This window comes from Cottoperca gobio, chromosome 21 (assembly GCF_900634415.1).
Source record: "Cottoperca gobio chromosome 21, fCotGob3.1, whole genome shotgun sequence".
NCBI lineage: Eukaryota > Metazoa > Chordata > Actinopteri > Perciformes > Bovichtidae > Cottoperca > Cottoperca gobio.
Genome location: NC_041375.1, coordinates 18,187,124 through 18,207,049, shown reverse-complemented (window position 1 = coordinate 18,207,049; position 19,926 = coordinate 18,187,124). Strand labels below are relative to the sequence as shown.

The 19,926-nt window shown below is 40.7% G+C and overlaps 1 protein-coding gene across 2 annotated transcripts in view; it reads left to right on the top strand.

Annotated features, from left to right (window-relative positions):
* The window catches only part of myo3b (myosin IIIB), a 62,613-nt gene that overhangs the window by 9,845 nt on the left and 32,842 nt on the right, over positions 1-19,926 (top strand). For both annotated transcript variants that reach the window (XM_029459023.1, XM_029459022.1), the window contains exons 5-23: positions 209-313; positions 588-687; positions 1,353-1,429; positions 2,129-2,274; positions 7,095-7,160; positions 9,728-9,883; positions 12,757-12,841; positions 12,930-13,046; positions 13,982-14,086; positions 14,357-14,440; positions 14,547-14,749; positions 14,826-14,924; positions 15,024-15,138; positions 15,223-15,349; positions 15,905-16,115; positions 16,912-17,059; positions 18,263-18,416; positions 18,612-18,700; positions 18,825-18,954. In XM_029459023.1, coding sequence (XP_029314883.1) covers positions 209-313; positions 588-687; positions 1,353-1,429; positions 2,129-2,274; positions 7,095-7,160; positions 9,728-9,883; positions 12,757-12,841; positions 12,930-13,046; positions 13,982-14,086; positions 14,357-14,440; positions 14,547-14,749; positions 14,826-14,924; positions 15,024-15,138; positions 15,223-15,349; positions 15,905-16,115; positions 16,912-17,059; positions 18,263-18,416; positions 18,612-18,700; positions 18,825-18,954 — 2,317 coding nt within the window. The remainder of the gene's footprint in view (positions 1-208; positions 314-587; positions 688-1,352; positions 1,430-2,128; positions 2,275-7,094; positions 7,161-9,727; positions 9,884-12,756; positions 12,842-12,929; positions 13,047-13,981; positions 14,087-14,356; positions 14,441-14,546; positions 14,750-14,825; positions 14,925-15,023; positions 15,139-15,222; positions 15,350-15,904; positions 16,116-16,911; positions 17,060-18,262; positions 18,417-18,611; positions 18,701-18,824; positions 18,955-19,926) is intronic.

Below are 19,926 nucleotides of genomic sequence, written 5' to 3'. Positions count from 1 at the left end.
CATTGCTTCCTCTGTTTTGTGTGCGTGTGTGTGTGTGTGTGTGTGTGTGTGTGTGTGTGTGTGTGTGTGTGTGTGTGTGCGTGTGTGTGCGCGTGTGCGTGTGCATGTGTGTGTATGTGTGTGTGTGTGGGCTAGCTCTCCCCATGAATCATAATCTAGAGTGTTGAGTGATGGACGAGTCACTGGACTTTCTCTGTCTTCCTCCCAGCTGTGCAACGGCGGCTCTGTGACAGAACTCATCAAAGGCCTGCTCATGCGAGGCCAGCGTCTGCAGGAGCCCGTTATCGCATACATCTTATACAGTGCCCTCTTGGTAAGATGGCCCGCTGCAAAGCTGCTAATGTTAGGGAGGAGGCGGGATGCAAACATGCAGAGAGCGTGTTGAGGATTTATTTTCAGCAGGGGAAGTGTGGCAGGCGGTAATGAATGTCTCTCCTTCTGAACAGCTGTGCGAGTTATTTTATATTGTTTGTGCTGCATAACCTTTTTAAGCATCATAAACTCATTTATATTTATAACTAATGACTAATAATTTGAAGGTGATTCATGCTGTGCACCTTTTTGTTTTCTGTCCTCTAACTGAAAAGGGTCTTCAGCATTTGCACAACAACCGGATTATCCATCGTGACGTCAAAGGCAACAACATCCTCCTGACATCCGAGGGAGGAGTCAAACTGGTCGACTTTGGTAATGGTCTTTAAAAAAGGCAATTTAGCCAATTCAGGGACTGCTGGAAAGAGACAAATCCACCAAGGTCTGAGAAACGTCTCTCAACTTTATCTTTTCTCTGATGTGCATTGTCAGATAAATGAGGCATTTTTGGTATTTGACTGATTTATGGGAAGTGTCAGCAGCACATCCCTGCAACATTGTTTGTTGAAGCCGAACACAAGCACAGGATGAATCATTTTCTGTGCTCCACACTTTAGTCCCTTGCTCACCATTCCATCTTTTTATTTCATGGACCGTAGCCTTAACCCAAGGCTATTATTGCTCATTTAAATTGCATTATTTGATCCTTTGCATATTAAAAGAAAGCTGTTATGGCAAATGACTTTGAGTCACCCTTAGGCATGTTTATGTCCTCGGTGTCATGGAGATGAAGTGGACTCATGCTGATAAAAATCTGTCCTACATAATTTGAAATGATTATAGCACATTATTATTTCTGCTTGGCAGGTTGCCACACTAAATTATATGCCAAGATTTATTGATTAATTCAAACATTTACTCTCTATAACAAATTATAGTTTTATTCTTAGCAAATTCACACTGATAAACATACTATACAAATAATATTTAAATCTACATTTTTATAATAAATAAGGGAATGTTTTTTTTGTTGTTTTTAGGTGTTTCAGCTCAACTGACCAGTGCTCGGTTGCGGAGGAACACATCAGTCGGGACTCCGTTTTGGATGGCTCCTGAGGTCAGAGTCTACGCTTCAGTTAGCACACACATGTTCATCCATAATGATGCAGCAGTAAAATAGCACACATGCTTTAGTGCCTAATTGAACATTTAAAATGAGCAAAGTCTCTTATATGTGCCACAAAGCGAGAGAGGAAGAGAGGCTCAGTTATTTCTACGTGACTCTCCCCTGTGTCATTGTGTATTCCCCTCCACGGGTGCAGCTCTTGAGGTCGCCTCAAGGTTAATAGCTGGGAGTCTGTGGCCCCTCGGCTTACTCTTTGACAGAAATGAGGTGCTGTGATTGGGCTGCGAAGGAGGGACCTCAGGGGCAATTAGAATAAACTCAGCTGTAAAATGTGGTGTCAAAAGAGAAAAGAGAGGCTCATAGCACTAGCAGCTAAACTGACCTACCTTTCAGTCTTTAAAAAGTCCATAAATATAGATTTTTGTAACTCTGCCAGATTTCTTGGCAGCAAGTAAGAGAGTGTTATAACAAGGGAGTCAAATTCAGCTTTATAATCCTTCTCAACATCATTTTCTTTAAATTATTACTAAGTGATATTGATAGTGCTTTAAATGCTTTATTTCAAGAATTTGACAAACGGTCAGGTAAAGTGAATCACACCTCACTAGCAGATTTCCTCATGCGTTTTAAGGCATAACTGTACTTTAGGACTCAATTGTTCAAATGGTCCCTGTTGCGTTGTATTGCCAGGTCATTGCCTGTGAACAGCAGTATGACTACTCCTACGATGCTCGCTGTGATGTGTGGTCGCTCGGCATCACAGCCATCGAGCTGGCAGACGGAGATCCCCCGCTGGCTGAGATGCATCCAGTTAAAGCCCTCTTCAAGATCCCGCGGTGAGTCCACTAGAGGGCGCTCCTACCACACAGCTGGAGGCTGCCCACACAAGGGCGCTCAAATACAGCTTCCCATTATGTCAGGAGGACAAAGGCAAAACGGATTTTTACACTAGAGGTGACGAAAAGGAAAAAAATTGTCTTTCTTGACAATTAAAATGAGAAACTTAGAAAAAGAAAGTTCAGCTGTATTTGTAGTTTGATCCTGGTTCCTTGTTATTGCTATTGCATTTTCCCGTTTCCAATCTGAAAGGCAGCATCTGCTGAATAATCAGTGTTTGAAATCTTCATCATCAAAAAAAATGTCGTAGTGTTTGGCCTTAAAATTAATGCAGTGATTCAATCTGTAAAAAATATTCACTGCTGGAGACGGTGTGTCTGATGATCATTTGAGAGCTTAGTGGCTACACGCGGTTGACCTTTTGTTATCAGCACAATCGCGCAATTATCTCTCAGTTAGGTAGAGATATGCCCTTCTGATTGCAATTTGCATTGGTGATTAGCTCCATTCACATTGAGATGAGGCTGTCACCTCCTCCCCGTCACAATGTTATCTCCTCCCTGCCAAGCCAGAGGAGAAACACGGATGGCTTGTGTGGCAGGAATCATGGAGCTAACGCAGCATTTCATCAGCACCAAATTTAACCAGATCTTTAAATAATTACAAGAGCAAAGGATGGTTTGGTAAAATTTCTCTCAGACGTGCACCTTTTTTTATAACACATCGCTTTTTTTTTTGGTAGAGTAGATGTACCTTAGGGGTTTAATGTTTGGAAAAATGTAAAAAAAAAAGAGCAACCTGGAACTGGGTAAGTGGTTTCTGTCAAGTAGCAAGCTCGTTTCTTTCTCAAACAGAAGCCATAATAAGAACGGGCATATGCATTTCCTATGTCAAATGTCCAATCCTATTTCATTATTTCATAGATCTGCAGATACTCTTTGACTTTGGGGATAACTAGGATGTTGATAGAGTTGGACATACATCTTCAACTGACATTCCTCCGTCTCTGTTCCAATCAAAATAGATATTTTGCCCTTTTGGAATGACTGGGGACATTAAAGGCTCGGCGGTTGTGGTATAAATCACAGCAAATGTGTTGAACCATGAAATTATTCTGTTAACATGTCATTTATCTCAAATATATTTTCCCATCACTGCTGCTCGGCAGACAAAATCACGAGGAAATGTGATGTAAATTATGACTCCTGTATGAATTACTTTTTAAATAGGGAAATGTGTTTCACCTTTTTGGGCTTTTAGCGCCGGCGAGAGTGATTCACTATGAAATCAGAGAGATTCATCTTCACAGGTTTTGATCATGGTAAAGTTTTTTACATTTTCTCTATTTAAAAACGTCACAAACCATTACCAGTGGAGCCTGTTCTGAAGTATTGTCCTTGGGTAGTACATGCTTTATGAAACCATACAAGCACTAACACATGCAATAAGCATTTTCATCATTCTGATATTTTACAGTTGCACACAGTGTAATGTTTCCAGGCTGTAAAGGGTTCACTGTCCTGCAGTTAATCTTGTGTGTATCATCCCTCCTCTATCATCTAGATAGTCAACCAGAAATATATAAGATATAATATACAAGAGTGTATTACATACATTGTGATTCATGTTATACATTTTCTTATAAATCATGTTCCTATTTGAACTGTCCATGATGCTGTTTCTTATTCTTCTATCCTTTTTCTTTTTTTTTTTACCACTGTAAGCTTTCATTGGTCAGTCCCTCTCAAGCTGAAGATTGAATGGCTCCTGTTGAGGACCAAATAAACACTCTGTGCTATCACCGCTTTGACTCCAGGGGCCTCGCTGCAGATAGTCATTATGTCACAGCTTTGGTTGTGCTACGGGAAACCTGCACAGGTGAAAACGCGTCTCGTCCCAGCAGGCTATAAACGATAAGAGGAGCTCTGATGTCTGTCAGAGGGGATTCTGATGAGCTCCATGAATTCGGGGTCACCTTGGTGCGTGGTCTGTTTGTGCTTCTGAAATATCTGATACTTGATGAGCTGTGACATACAGCCGATCCGTGCATACGTTTAAATCTCAGGTACACGATTCTGCTATTTGTATTTGATACTTCAGTTATAATGTTAAGTTGAACCCAAGGCTTTAGTGAATGTGCTCTTTGTTGTGATTAAATGTAACTGAGTGTGTTACAGTGCGTATGACAGACATGTGATGTCCATGGTGACCATGAATGAAGGCAACGGAGCATTTCAGAGGGTAAAGTTGTAAAATCGTCAACTGCAAAAATTAATTACAGATACTCAAGTCCAAGATGGTCTGTTATATTTAATATGTGGGAAGGTTAATTGCTTGTGCCAACTCTCAGGCCTGGAGTGTCCATGTAAAGTCAAACCCAAGTGTGTGTAAAATGCGTTGTAAAGGTTAGTGGCAATTGGCAAAGATGTCCCAAGGTTGTGTTTATTCAGCCAGATCCCTGTAGATATAAGCCACTGATTTAACAGTACGTCTATCTGTCTGAGCGGAGACCAGAACAAACGAGATAGAAGTAAATGATGGCTTGTCAGAGGCAACAAAGGCTAATCAAATCACGAGGCCCAGGGAGAGAAATTCCCACCAGCGTGCTGGTAAGAGACAGCTCCTCGTGGAAAAGCCTGAGTTAAAATCTGTGGAGCAGAACAGCCAAGTGTGAGGAATATCTGCTGTTTCTGACACAGAGCGAAAAACTTTTCAAGAGAGTGAACTAGAGTAAAAAAAAATCCAATCCGCCCAATAAAATGGATGATTACAATTGATAACTTATCAACTTTTCAGTCTGTCACATAACAAAGTCAGAAACAATGTGTATGTGGAAGCTGATGCTCATTGTTATTGTGAAAAACAGAAATCTTTTAAATATAATTTGCATGGCTTTACATTTTATATAAACAAAAAGTCTGTTTGGTTAGAGTGACTTAACATCAACCTTATTGTCACAGATTTCCCATTATGTGACAATGATGCCGTCTTGACTCCTGACATCAGATCATTGGCTGCTTGGATGACAGTAAATGCTTTGACATCTCCGCCTTTTGATGACGCTATTTCACCGCTGGTGTCCTGGACTGCTGTTGCCGCCAAACACATGATAAATGTAGCAGTAGTTCTGCGTGTTCAAGCATGTATGCGCAAAGAAGGGCTTTCCATCCATTCAATCCATTCACTGGATAAGTCTTTATTTTGGACCTTTTGTAGTCATTCTCTGTTAAGCCTGTAAAGGGCACTGGGTTTCTGCTTTAAGACAACCAAGGAAATACATGAATCCTCTACCACAGGGGTCTTCAACGTTCTTTAGTGTACGATTTGAAGTACATCACCCCAAATGCCATCACCAGGAAGGTTATGCAGGCCACTTTTAGATATTATTTTAATAATCCTTCATTACTTTGCTAAAAAGCAATAACTCAACATTGCTGCCTTGTTTTGGTCATTTAATCACCTTGATTTGTTTGGTATAGTGGAGACTGTGGAGATCTGGCAAATAAACAGGTTTGTTTAATGTGTGAAATTAGAGCGCTAGTAGACCAATAGTAAGTATTTGAGCACTGACACACTTGAATAAAGTGTAGCAGTGAAAGTTTAGGTGTTGCACTGAAGAGTGTCTTGCATGAAATATAATAATGTTTCACTACATATGGGAAATGGAATTATACATTCTGCATGTGAAGTATTCAAATATTACATTGGCCTGATTTTTGTCTTCCTTCATGGCTTAGTTGCATCCGTCAAAGTGCTGTTGACACCTCTGTGATTTTGCCTCAATCCACTCTGAGGAACGTCTGACAGTACGAGCTCTGCCTGGACCTAGATTTGAATAAGCCATTTGTGTTTACAATAAGAGCCAGCACTCTCACAAATACTGAAAGAAAATACTGCCTGAATTTGCTAAGCACAATGAGCACACTTGACAGTGTTATCAGCAGTGTGCTGATATATTGACTTTCTAATGTATAAGCAGTATGGTACAACATCAAGGCGAGAACGTGTCTTCGGGCTCATATTAGAGGTTGCATAGAAGCAGTCAGTTACTGGCTTTGATCTGCACTTTGGAAAGGCTTGCCTGTCTGAATCCTTATCAAAGACTCTACTAACTTAGTGCTGCGGAAAATGACAGATTTTGTACCTCAACTTCCTCTCCTCCCTTCCCAGGGAAAAAAAGATGTTAAGTATGTTGTCGTTTAAGGTGAAGCTGCATCTACATCTGGTTTGGTGTATGATACACAAAATCAATTCATGCATCTTTTTCTCCTTTTGCTCTTGAGATTTCATCGTCTACCTGTCTGCCAGCTTTGTGAAACAACAAGTGCGAACTAATTAATACAGTTAATAAATGTCTCGACCAGGTCTGTCACTGCCTGTCTGTCAGCCTCCAGCTGTCAGACAGGCCGCTCTCTGTGAAGATGACTGTACTCAGGCCCGTCCAGCCTTGGCTCCTCATACAGACCTGCCTCGTGTCATCGAGTGAAAAGTGTTAGCCTCATTATAGATGGCCTCCGTAAATGCTGCTGACAGAGGTATAACTCGCTCCCATAATTTTTGGCTCCCAATGGCAGATGCTTGCTGCCAGACAGTGGAGGAGCTGTTATCATTTGTCACTTTTTCTGTGGCTGCATCAGACCTGGACCCCGACCAGCTCGACCTCGGACCAAAAAGTCTCACAGGAGTCTGACGGTCACACTCTGCCTGCCAGCGATCATTTGTCAGCTAACTCAGGAGACAAGCTCAAATTTAATTTAAATGAAATCACATTTCTTTTTCTAATATTATGCTGACTTCTGTATGTGTGTTTTTGTTTCAGAAATCCCTCCCCTACATTACGAAATCCAGAGCAGTGGTGCAGAAGTTTTTGCCATTTCATCGGCCAGTAAGTGTCCTCTAACTTTAACTTTAACTTTATGTCCTCAGTTCATTTGGAACAACAGCTGAGAAATCACACAGCAACATTTAATGTTCCTGAAAGAGCCCGGCCTGTGCCGAACAAGGCAGATTCAGATTTTTAAGAACAACAATATATCGGCCAATATTTATTCATTTATTCAACATATTAATAGACTTTCTTTTGGTAAGAATCCATCCAATTTAATTAATTAGGACTTTGGTTTGGTTAATAAATAATCATATGGTAAGATATGTCTGGTGCAGAGGTGGGGGTAGAGTGGGATGTTTTACGGCTAAGGAAGGAGGGAAGATCTGCATTTATATTTGCAGCATAATGTAATACGGTCTTTCAACATACTGTGTGTTCAGGAGGTACATCTAAGTTAACTGTTGGGCATTTGCCTGTGAATATTAAATGTATTAAAAATGTCTGGTGCAAGATATTTGACCTTAAACAAAAAACGTGACATTTTAAAGTGCAAATCTCACTGAGAAATGGAACTATTGTAAATAATAACCACAAACAAAAGTAGATTAAACATGAAATAAAAGAAATTCAGCCTGTATATCATTTACAACTTTAATTTACTGTTAAATCTGTTGTCAAGACATTTAAATCTGTGACTGAAAGTAATGTTTGAATACCTGCTGTTGATGCTGCATGCAGTACTTAATATGAAACACATTCATATTATTGAGCAGCTGCTCTCGAAAATGTCATAAGCCAATAAAAAAAAATGTATAAGGCATTTGTCCAGTATGAAATAATAAAACATACTCGGAGATAACATTGGTTTAAATTAGGAACAGCTGAACATAAGCTTTAGTACATTGTCAGCAGACGGGAATGTGCATGTAAACATGGAGGAAATTTATATTTTATAGCCAGATTTGATCAACCTTCTTGTCTTTCTGTTCATTGTCTTTCATTTGTGTAAATCTGCCACAGAGGAACAAACTAATTCACCTGAGTTATCAGTTCTATCTGGGGCCCAGATAACTGATCATTTCCTCCTCTGTTCAAAGCTAATAATGTCAGTGCTGGCTTGTAATGGTTGCTCAGAATATACAACCTTAATATCCACCGCGCAGAGGTGTGTGAGTCCGAGCCATAATGAGAAAATAAAATTCAATTTGTGTGGAGAATTATTTGTGGGGGCATGGTTCCAGCTAACGTAGGTTTGCATTGAAATACATTAAATGGAAAAGAGTAATTGAAAAACAAACGGACCATCTGCCTTCAAGGCTTTTCTTTTTTACTGTCACTTCAATTATTGATTCGAGGCATAAGCCAACACACATTGTGGTGATATTAGTTTATGTACTTTTTGTAATTGTAATGGTTTTTATTGAATACTTTTTGGATTGCAAGTCTGTAATCTGTGTTAATGAGTTGTGTGATATCATATCAGAAACAATCTCCAGGAACAAAGCCCAGCTGAGTTCAATGTGGGGCTGCTGGACAATGTTATCAAGCTTTGCAGGCTGTGTGTGTGTGTGTGTGTGTGTGTGTGTGTGTGTGTGTGTGTGTGTGTGTGTGTGTGTGTGTGTGTGTGTGTGTGTGTGTGTGTGTATGTCTGTGTGTGTGTGTGTGTGTGTGTGTGTGTGTGTGTGTGTGTGTGTGTGTGTGTGTGTAGGGGGAACTGAGGTGGTGGCGGTGGGGGTCGGGATAATAAATCCATCACCAGTGTCTGCACTTGTGCAGCCGGAGAGCTGACTTCTGTGACAAAGTGTCCTGCCGTTCAGCGTCCCGGCAGCACAGCCCTGCTAATAGCAGCAACCTCTGCTTAATGTGCTGACGCTAATGAATTCATGGAATTAACTTTCAGAGGCGAACAAACTGATAAAAGAAACATAATTCCAGTGTAGATTAGCTAGTAGGAATTAGATTGGTGTTTTTCCTCCTATCTCACCTCTGCATGCAATTGTTGGTGTGGTAGTGCTCTCACACACACACACACACACACACACACACCCACACACACACACACACACATTCACTTTAAAATCCTTTTAGCTGAACAAGTAATTGAACAGTACAAATGTGTGTTGTTGATGGACGGATGGTCAAGTTCAGGTGGGGATTTAGAATATTTTTTATTTCATAGTTTTTCTTACAATTAATAGAAAACCGTCAGAAATGCCAAAGTTGTTCCTCTGTGTTCAACATTTTGCAACCGTTTGTATCAGCAGCTAACTGATGCTGAGCCGTGGTCGAGGGTCAGTATCACAAAGTGACATCACCTATTGGCAAACACTGCACATCACAGATAGGACGTACTGCTGTGCCATAGCAGGGCTTGTTTGGACTTGGGGACCATGGTGATAGTGACTCAGACAGATTAGTGACCCAGACTTAAAAACACAGGGAGCTCCACGCTGGGTGTGAGTGTCTGTCAGAACTGATCCAGAATAAAACAGCTTTTCTACAATGCTCAGGTTATCTCATAGTTTCTCCTTAGCTGGAAAGAAAAGATAGATAATGTTGCAGGATTTGTCTCTCGGAAAGTGTTTAAAGCTTCCTCTATTTTTGTGATTTTTTTTTTTTTAAAGATGTCTGATAAAGGATTTTGAAGCACGTCCATCTGTGACCCACCTCCTGGAGCATCCTTTTATCAAGCAGGCCCAAGGCAAAGATATGGCTCTACAACAGCAGGTAGCTGCTCTCATCCAGGAGCAGCAAGACCTGGGCTGCATAACCAAAACCAAGTAAGTCCCTTGATACAGTTTAACATTGCAGAAAAAATAATATGCAGCAATGATAAAGCTAGTTATTGGAGATCTCTGTTGCTGCAGATGGGCACTGACTGAGTGGTGATATTCTTTCTGTCCAGTAGGGGGCAGGATCTTCTTACACTCAGAACTGATGATGAGTCCCAGTAATGGACATTACAGTATGTGATTAAAGAGAAGTTAGGGGAGTGTGACTAATTCAGAGGGAGTGATTGTGCTGACTAACCTTAGATTAATAAATGCCATTTAGGCCAGTGGATGTGGCAACCATCTTATGGGGAGTCCTTAGTATAAAGCATTTTCCCACCCGTGCGATTAAACCAATAATGGAGTAAATATTCTGTTCAAACTTTGACTTTGTTAAATTAGTGGCATTTCAACTGTACTGCCTTCTCGTCGCTTGGTTTTCAATGACATAAATAGGTTATTTTCTGTGCAGATTATAAAAGCTGCTGCTATACAAGTTCCTCGATAAATAGATTTATAGATACGGAGACACAGAGAGAGTGATTTCTCGAGCTTTTATCCTAAAAATGTGTGATGATGAATAGCAGACGCTCTCATGGCAGCGAATGACAGAGCAGAAAGTCTCCTGTTATTTACTGGAGAAATACTGACTTTGGCAATGCTTAATCTTCATTATAAAGGAGTTTGCTGAACCTGCCCTTGACTGAGAGTCTTGATGTTGTGCCAGCTCTGTTTACTCCCGAGAGTGTGCAGAGTCGGTGCCTGAGCCTGATCCCGAATTCCTGTCCACAGTGAAAGTGGATAATGGGATTAGGAGCTTGTAGGGCGAGAACTGGGCTCGCCTGGTTTAGTCTCTCATGCCACAGATCAGCACACAATGACTCCAGATAAGAATAAAGACATAGAGAACTTAAAAGTAGCTGCCGTAGGTGGAATAGTGTGATTTACTTCAAAGCAGGAGAGAGGTAGAGGCTAGAGGTCTCAAGTCCTTCTCCAAAGGGACACGATGACTTAGAGGGACCACATATTGAGCATGCGACTTTATTTCTGCGCTGTGCAATTTACACTATATTCAGAATACAAAATGAATACAAAGGCAGAGGAGGAAACAACTCTTAACCTGAAGCTTGAATATTTTTGTTCACGATATGATTCATTATTTAGCATCGTAGAATATAGATACATCCTGTGAATGAGATATTTTTTTATTGCTCTTGCAGTTTTGACGATTGAGAAGTAACCAGAAGTGTTTGTAGGCTTTTTCAAGAGCTTTCATTTAAAGGACACGGCTGGTGTTGTTCTGCTTTGTTCTTAATTGTCAACAAATTCAATGAAAAGACAAAAAAAACAAACAATTTGTTCGTTAATCTTTCATTGATTTCTGACTACTCTGAGGCATTCAGCCCCAAGCTCATTCGTTCTTACTGAAGACATGAACTGTAAAACAAATGTGTGCTTTAATATTTTTTAAGTAACAAAACAGATGTGCACTGTTCATTATTGTTCAAACATTACTCAAAAAGGAGTGAATAGTGCATTTTCTGTGGACTATTTTCATCTGAGGATTAATACACAATTGGTGCACAGGAACCGGTTGTACCGGTTCTCTTCTTAAATTTAACGCCAAGTTATAAAATAAGTGAAACACGTCACCATTTTCTTTAAATGAAAGGCTGCACCGCTAGTTCGTATGTAGAGATAAGTTGTCACTAAATATTTAAACCCAGTAAGTGTCAGGTGTAACCTTTGCATCGCTCACTGAGCTCACTGTCAAAACTAGCATTGGCTTGATAATATATGACCCATTTAGATTGAAGAGTAAAATGGGGTAATCTGAAATGCAGTCGACATATCTGACCTGACGCTTGACACAAAAATGCTGTTTAATAACTGAAATTACAAAATGTTACGCTAATGAAGTTAGACTAAATCACTAAAGAGCTTTGGTTCGGTTAGCATGATTCATTCTGCACTGCGTAAATAGCGCTAACTCTAAATATAATGCTACATCTATACATGTTTGAACAAACTAAAGTCAGGCCCCCATTTATAAAGGATTATCACTTAATATCACAAGACCCCCTTAAACTGTTATTCTTGGGAATTATGCTTCCGTTTGTGATGCACAGTGACTTCCTGTTTACTTAAGCTTATTGGTAGCTTTTCATTGGAAGGTGCAACACATGTACACATTGTTAAAGCCTTTAACACATCAGTAGTTTGAAACAAGGAAATATTTAATACACTAATAAGTGATGCATTTATGAAACGCTGGTGCAACCCAACCCTGGTGGGCATTGACAGCAGTAGAATTGACTTGAAATAAGTGTTCTTCGTTATGGTAGCCTAACAAGTGCAGTGTTGTGTGGCTCATTGTTGTGGTTTGGATAGTTTTTTGACAAATGAAAAAGCTATATCAGGCTTTGGCTACACAGACAATACATGTTTATAGGATCAATTCAGTGTTGCTTTTGAGTCTTTTCATTGAATTTGATGGCAATAAGACAAGTATAGAATATCTCCAACCCTTTCCTTTGTACACACATGTTTATAGACACATAAAGCAGCAGCACTCACAGACACAGCTCTCTTTCACACACTCTCTGATGTCCCCTGAGGTTTTCCACAGGCCCTTGGAGGCAGATGGCTGTGTGTTGACCTCTGCCCGCCGGGACTCATTGGGGAGTGATAGGTCAAAACACAGATGAAGTGCAATCACAGCCTGTGATAATGGGAGATGTGTCCCCCGGGAGAGCTTTAAGGGCTTCACACAAACCTTGGAAGTGACTGGGTCTTACACCCAGCCAGTCAAACTACTGTTTCTCATTTGGTGGTCACTTTACAGCTTTCTGAAGCATTATCATGTCCCTGGCTTCATTCAGGCACGAGCGGATCAATACTCGTAAAACCCTCATAATAGAGAGCTGTCCCAATGATGATCTGGTGAACCTGGAGTTCCTAGATGAGGTAAGATTCAATATGTTTATCTCATCATTTATTGATCAATCCAAGAAACAGAGTTCTTGATGCTATGCTGTGTTTTTATTTCCTCCAGGAGACAATAATCAGCCATCTCCATAAGAGGTATGATGAGCTGCAGGTGTACACTTATGTTGGTGACATCCTCATCGCTCTTAATCCTTTCCAGAACCTCAGCATCTACTCTCCGCAGGTTGGTTATGGACCAGTCACACAAATGTTCCCAGTGGTCTTTACCAATCACAGACAGTAAATGAATCAGTGTTCATATTAAAAACAGCTGAAAACCTGATTTCAAATAGTAACAATACAAACATATGACACAAACTCAGATGTTAAAATACCCTTCTCGGCACAAACGGCGGCAGCATGTCTCTGGCTGCCAGGCCACTACTTTGGTCCAGGCCGAAATATCTCAACAACTGTTTAATAAACAACCTACATTTTCTAGAGACATTTATGAGCCCCAGAGCATTCCTATGGCTTTAGTGATCCTTTAGTCTGACTCACCGGTTGTAGACTGTAGCTATAAGCCTTCCATTGCAGCGCATCTCACGCGGCATTCACCTCCCTTTCCCCTTTTCTATTTTGCAAGGGCACCGTCAATGCATCCTGTGCCTTTCTCCAGTGCTGACAGTAGAGATAAGTCGAGCTCTGCGAGACTAGTGATCCCTTTACTCTTTCTCTAGTACCACCATGAGGTGGACATTCTTTGTTTTTAGTGAATTGTCTCAAGAACGATTGGATGGATTGTCAGGGCATTTGGTGCAGCCACTCATGATCCCGTCAGGAATTGTAATAACTGATTCCTCAGGTCGCACTTTCAGTCTGTGAAAGACCAAATAATAATGACATTGCCATCAACCTCAGTTGAAAGGGTGAACATGGTAAACATTACGCCTGCTTAATATCAGCATGTTATAGCATTATCATTGTGAGTATGTTAGCATTAACATTAAGTACAGCCTCATGGCTCAGTCAGTGTTTGATGTATTAAAAAACTGGTGAAAATTAGATTTGAATAATTAGAACAATACGAAAATCTGGGGTCTTTTAAGAAATACATGTTTTTTTTAATCTTCAAAATGAAAAATGACGTGACTTGTGTATGCATGTGGCTTCCCTTAGTTCTCTAAGCTGTACCACGGAGTAAAGCGGGCTGACAACCCTCCACACATCTTTGCTACTGCAGATGCAGCTTACCGAGGCATGGTGACGTTCTGCAAAGACCAGGTGCTGTACAGACAAATGGATGGGTGGAGACTCGTATTGTAAAATGATGGGGTGTTCTAGACATTGTTTATTACAGCTCTTATTCCTATAGAAGTTAAAATGCACTTTTTTTAGCATGGCACTTTCGGACAAAAATGATAAAAATGTAAAAACGATAATTCAGTTTTCTACAAGACCTTTACCTGGTTAAATAAGGGGAACAGTTATGTGGTATAATGTTATTCCTTGCTTGATGTTATAGTCACTAAATCTTATTTCCTTTTCTTTCAGTGCATCATCATCAGCGGGGAGAGTGGCGCGGGGAAAACAGAGAGTGCTCATTTGATTGTTCAACATCTAACCTTTTTGGGAAAGGTACAGTAGCAGTGTGGCCATCCTTCGTTGTTAAATGTGTTAATACTGCAACACTATAGTAATATTCTGATTATAGTGTATCACAGAAACATGTTGTTGCTCTCAGGCAAACAATCGGACGCTGCGTGAAAAGATCTTGCAGGTGAACCCCCTTGTGGAGGCCTTCGGAAACGCCTGCACAGCGATCAATGACAACTCCAGCCGCTTTGGCAAATACCTGGAGATGAAGTTCACACCCACCGGAGCGGTCATCGGGGCCAAGATATCCGAGTACCTGCTGGAGAAGTCGAGGGTCATTAAACAGGCTATGTATGTGCCGCTCGGGCTTAGTCTGTCCGCAGTTCCCTTTGTCACACTTATGACTGCCCTGTTTGTTTTCTTTCAGGGGGGAGAAAAACTTCCACATATTTTATTACATATACGCTGGGCTCTACCACCAAGGCAAGCTGAAGACGTACAGGCTACCAGACAGGACACCGCCCAGGTTAGCAGGGCAGTTTGACTTTGACATGCTCACAACACTCCTTCCATCCCTTCCCATCATGCTGCAGCATCAACATTGATGTTCTCAATGTATCTGCAGGTATATTGACAGCCAGCACTGCAAAGTGATGCAAGACATTGTCTCCAGCAAACTGTACACGGAGCAGTTTGACGCAATTCAGGAGTGCTTCCGGAATATCGGCTTTACTGAAGAGGTACTTTAATACTCGATCGAATACAATATTTGGTCGCAGAACTGCTGTAATATTTGTCTTTTTTTTTTCTTCTCTTTTTTTTAGGAGGTCAACTCTGTTTACAGAATTCTCTCAGCCATTTTGAACACGGGCAATATTGAGTTTACTTCCATCACATCGCAACACCAGACTGATAAGAGTGAAGTGCCGAACTCAGAGGCCTTAGAGAACGGTGAGATACAACACATGTGTTGTAACACTCAGAAACACTCTTCTTTTAGCCAAACAAACAGGGAGGTTTAGTTGTCTTCCTTAAGAGGAAAGAGTTTGTCTTGTGGTTTAGGTGACACGTTTAATTCCTCCTTGTGTGATGATTTAAGGACGGGACTCTGTTTTAAGACGCCACTTCAGTTGTGTTTAAAGAAAGAAACCCTTTAGAGAAATGTGTTCACCGCACGTCTCTGTGTTATTTGTTTTTATGTTGTGTAATGATTTATGTAGTAGTTATTTTGTTATTGGATGTCATATAAGCCTTTGTGGTCATTTCACAAAATAAATTATATATCAATCACATCTTTTTACCCAGAAAGTGGGGGAACATGCTCTGTAAGCTGTTGTAACAACAACACATAACAAAAACACAGAACCCCTTTTGCATTTACATAATAAATGTAAAGAAGCTAAGACATTCACAGTAAGAGATTGCTGGGGTTTATTCTTATGCTAATGATAAAGGCAGATGAGCTCTTGATTATCAAACTAAACTCTCTCTCGTCTTTTCTCTCAGCTGCGTCTCTCCTCAGCATCGGCCCTGAGGAACTCCAGGAGGCGCTGACCTCCCAGTGTGTTGTCACCAGGGGCGAGACCATCATCCGCACCAACACCGTGGACAAAGCCGCTGACGTGCGAGACGCCATGTCCAAGGCCTTGTACGGACGCCTCTTCAGCTGGATAGTCAACCGCATCAACTCCCTGCTGCAGCCTGACATGATTATCTGGTGAGCGCGTGTGCTAGTGATGGACATCTGTGTGGACGTTCACCGTTACTCTCTCTTCTTCAATTATCTCGAGCGATCACGCAGAGTTGCTGCAAAGCTCTGATGACCTTTATGGAAGTCTGTAGAGGTAGATGCAAACATGCAGAGGAGAATATCAATGGGCAAGCACAAGACAAGCAAAAGGAGAGCGAAAAAAACTTTTAATAAATTTTTGATACAGAGTTGCGTGCAGAGAAAATAATGTTCAGATGATTAAAAAGACTTCAGAGAGACTGCAAAGAGGCTGTTCATTGATCCAAAAGAATATGAGCGTCGACTGTCAAGGAGTCGTCTCGCAGAGATGTACAAAAGCCGGAGTTCCTGTCTGCATTCCAGTCATCTTTGCCGTTTCCTTATTGCCACTAACAACCCGGTAGCACAGGCTAAAGGTGACCTCTACATACGGCGGGTAATGACTGATCATGAAAAGTAGCAGCTCCTAGCACTGAATATGAAATGCAGGGAGTTTAGTCTTCATGCTGTTTTGTAGAAGTAATAATTGTTTGTGCAGATATTGAAAATGGCTCAAGGTAAAATCAATAGAAACTCAAATAAAACCATTTAAGAAACTCTGGCTTTTTGAAAGCTGATGTTTATGATTTCTCATCAGACTCCTAGGCCGTCCAAAGCAGACTCTGTATTTGGGTTGAACTTGAATTATCATTAAAGTTTAATCAATTAATATGCCTGCTGGGGATTTGCTTGTTCCGTAACATAGAAGAATAAGTTTGTTTGTCCCCTTTTTCCTCCTTTGAAGTGCCGCAGAGAGCGGCATGAATGTGGGAATCCTGGACATCTTTGGATTTGAAAACTTCAAGAAGAACTCGTTTGAACAATTGTGCATCAACATCGCAAATGAGCAGATCCAGTTTTACTTCAACCAGCACATATTTGCCCTCGAACAGGTGAGAGCAAAGTTATTGATACAATATGCCTGCACAAATACGTAATGCTTATATACTTCATGTGATGTGCTTGAAATGAATGCGTCCACACAACACTCCTGAGCATTAATACTGTATATAAACATTCCCTTTAAAACACTTATTGAATTAGTTTTAATATTTTTGTTGTGTCTTCACATCCATCGGGTCAGAGATGCTCTCAACATGAACATTATGCTTTTAGCCGAGCTGCGATGTGTAAAGAATTGTTTATGCTGTTACGCACCACCAAATTACACTCTTTAATTGATTTAATGAAGCTGTTTACCCTGAAGTGCGAGAAGTTTTTATTTCCCTTGATGGAAATGAATAGACATTAATCAAGAACCATTTTGCTATAATGCCTTTTTAGCCTGTGTTTATTTTTTGCAACATTACTTCTAAAAGGAAAAACTACTACTTTTTATTCCGAAGTTATCTGCTTTGTATTTAAATGCATACAGTACATGTACCGAAGAATACACAAAATAAAATACAAGTAAGATAATTTATCGAGGCAGGATTTCACTCATGAAATCTGATTATACTCTCTGCTCATTCATTTATATTTTCCAGTCTTCTCCACAACCACAACTGGAAGCGACATTTACCATTTACACATTAATTACAGCAGTGATCATTGAAAATAATAAGGCCTTTCAGGCTGTGGAAAAGTTTCTCTTCTACAAACAAGTGCAGGCTGCCCCTGATGAAGGGCTGGTGCTCTGTGGAAAAGAGATTTTTATTTTGTGTCTTCAGTCTCGCTGTACACAAAAACTGATTATTCGGAGTTAATGACTTAAACATGAGGACGGTTTAGATCCATTGGTTCCACTTTATTAGTAAAATATATATTTAAAACAACTTTTTGATCCAAAATTAAATAGATGCAGCAATATGATATGACTCTGGGTTATTTGCAAAGTGAAATAAATTATGAATAAGTAAGTGGCTCTATTTGTTAGTTCAGAGCTCTTCTGTTTTATGCATTCGGTAAAAGACTCTATTATGCCGTAAACTTCAGCAATAGACACACACACAACCCGCTGCAGCTGTTTGGTTTTGTTGATTAGAAACTCTTTTCGCCCCCACACATGCACAAATCATATTTAGCCCAGATTGTTTAATTGGGTCATTTACAGAAATCATTAACAAGATTGTTCTACATTCACTGCCTCTAATTAGATGGAATACCAGAACGAGGGGGTGGATGCCAGCCTGGTGGAGTACGAGGACAACAGGCCCATCCTGGACATGTTCCTGCAGAAGCCCATGGGTCTGCTGTCCCTGATGGACGAGGAGAGCCGCTTCCCTCAGGCCACAGACCAAACCTTAGTGGGTAAGACTGGAGCTACTCCTGCGATCTGCTCAGACATCCAAAAAGCAAAGATCAGGAAACATGAATATGAGAGGTCAGAGCTGGTCACTGCTGCTTTGGATGTTGCTGCAGCTCCTGCCACACAGCTTATATACTTTAAAACATTCCTACTTGTAAAGCATCTTTTTAATCTTTAACTTTTTTTTTTGCCAACAGATAAATTTGAGGACAATTTGCGATGCAAGTACTTCTCGATACCAAAACGTGTGGAGCTTTGTTTTGGGATTCAGCATTATGCAGGAAAGGTATTAAAATATTACTAATTCCAGCCATATTGCCAGGCCCTACGCTAGAGGTAATTACACATCAGATTGGCTCCTTAAAATGTGAGCGACGTTTAAAGTTTACGTTTCCTGTCCCACTCGACAGGTAATGTACAACGTGGATGGTTTTTTGGAGAAGAACAGAGACACTCTTCCTGCAGACATCGTCGTAGTTCTGAGAACATCAGAGAACAAACTTTTGCAGCAGCTGTTCTCCAGCCCCTTAACCAAAACAGGTATGCTACTATCAATGCGAAATATAGCGACGTAGAACACCTCAACAGGAACATTATTCCACCGCTAACCACAATGGAAATGGTAATGGAAACTTTTCTCTGAGACAAACTATTGTTAACAATGCCGGGTTCTGTGAATTGTGCTTGTGTCTACCGCTTCCATAAATGTTCAGGTAAGTGGGTTTCTTAAAGACGCGGCTCCCAGGCATCTCCTGGTCCCTCTTCATTTCAAGCCTCTGTGTGCCGTGCTCGGATAAATCTGCAGTCTCCATTATCTCTTGAGAGGCTCAGCTCTCTGCACGGCGCTCTGTTTTTATTTTCACTAAGCTGTCCCTCTTGGTTTCCCACTGCTGAATGCTATCTACAGATTGTGGGTGCAGTGGGATATTTTTATGATAAGGTTTCTAAATACCCAGGGGATGAAGAAACAGTATTTAGAGAATACAAAAGCAACTCTTCCCACCTCTTTTCTGTTGGTTAAATGAAGGTGGAGTAATGTGCTCGTCATTAGCCGTGGCTGCGGCCTCCTGGTCACTTGACTTAGCTGAAATGCTAATAGATGTGTTATATTATCAGATTCCCACTTCCTACTTTATTTCAGCTAAGCCACATTATGTGATTCACTTCCTTTTTAGGAACCTGTAAATGCCTGCTTTCAGTCCCAGTGGCATTAAAAGGAGCTTCAATTCACAAAAGGCACCTTAGCTGAGACTCCGGTAGAAATCTTTGGGATGTGTCTGTAAACTTCAATTGCAGGTTGTGCACAGGGGAGCCTTCAGCCACTTCCTTTCTGCAATTAACGGCTTCAGAGGAGTACACTCTATAAAAACAAATTCAGTGAACACTTCATTTTAGTGCACAAAGGCACTGAATAGATACTAAGATGTGCTGTAATGTTTACTGCTGCTGTCCGTGAGATCTAAAAGCTTCTTTATTTCCTTTTTGTTCCACTGCACTTTGTCTCTCCTGCTT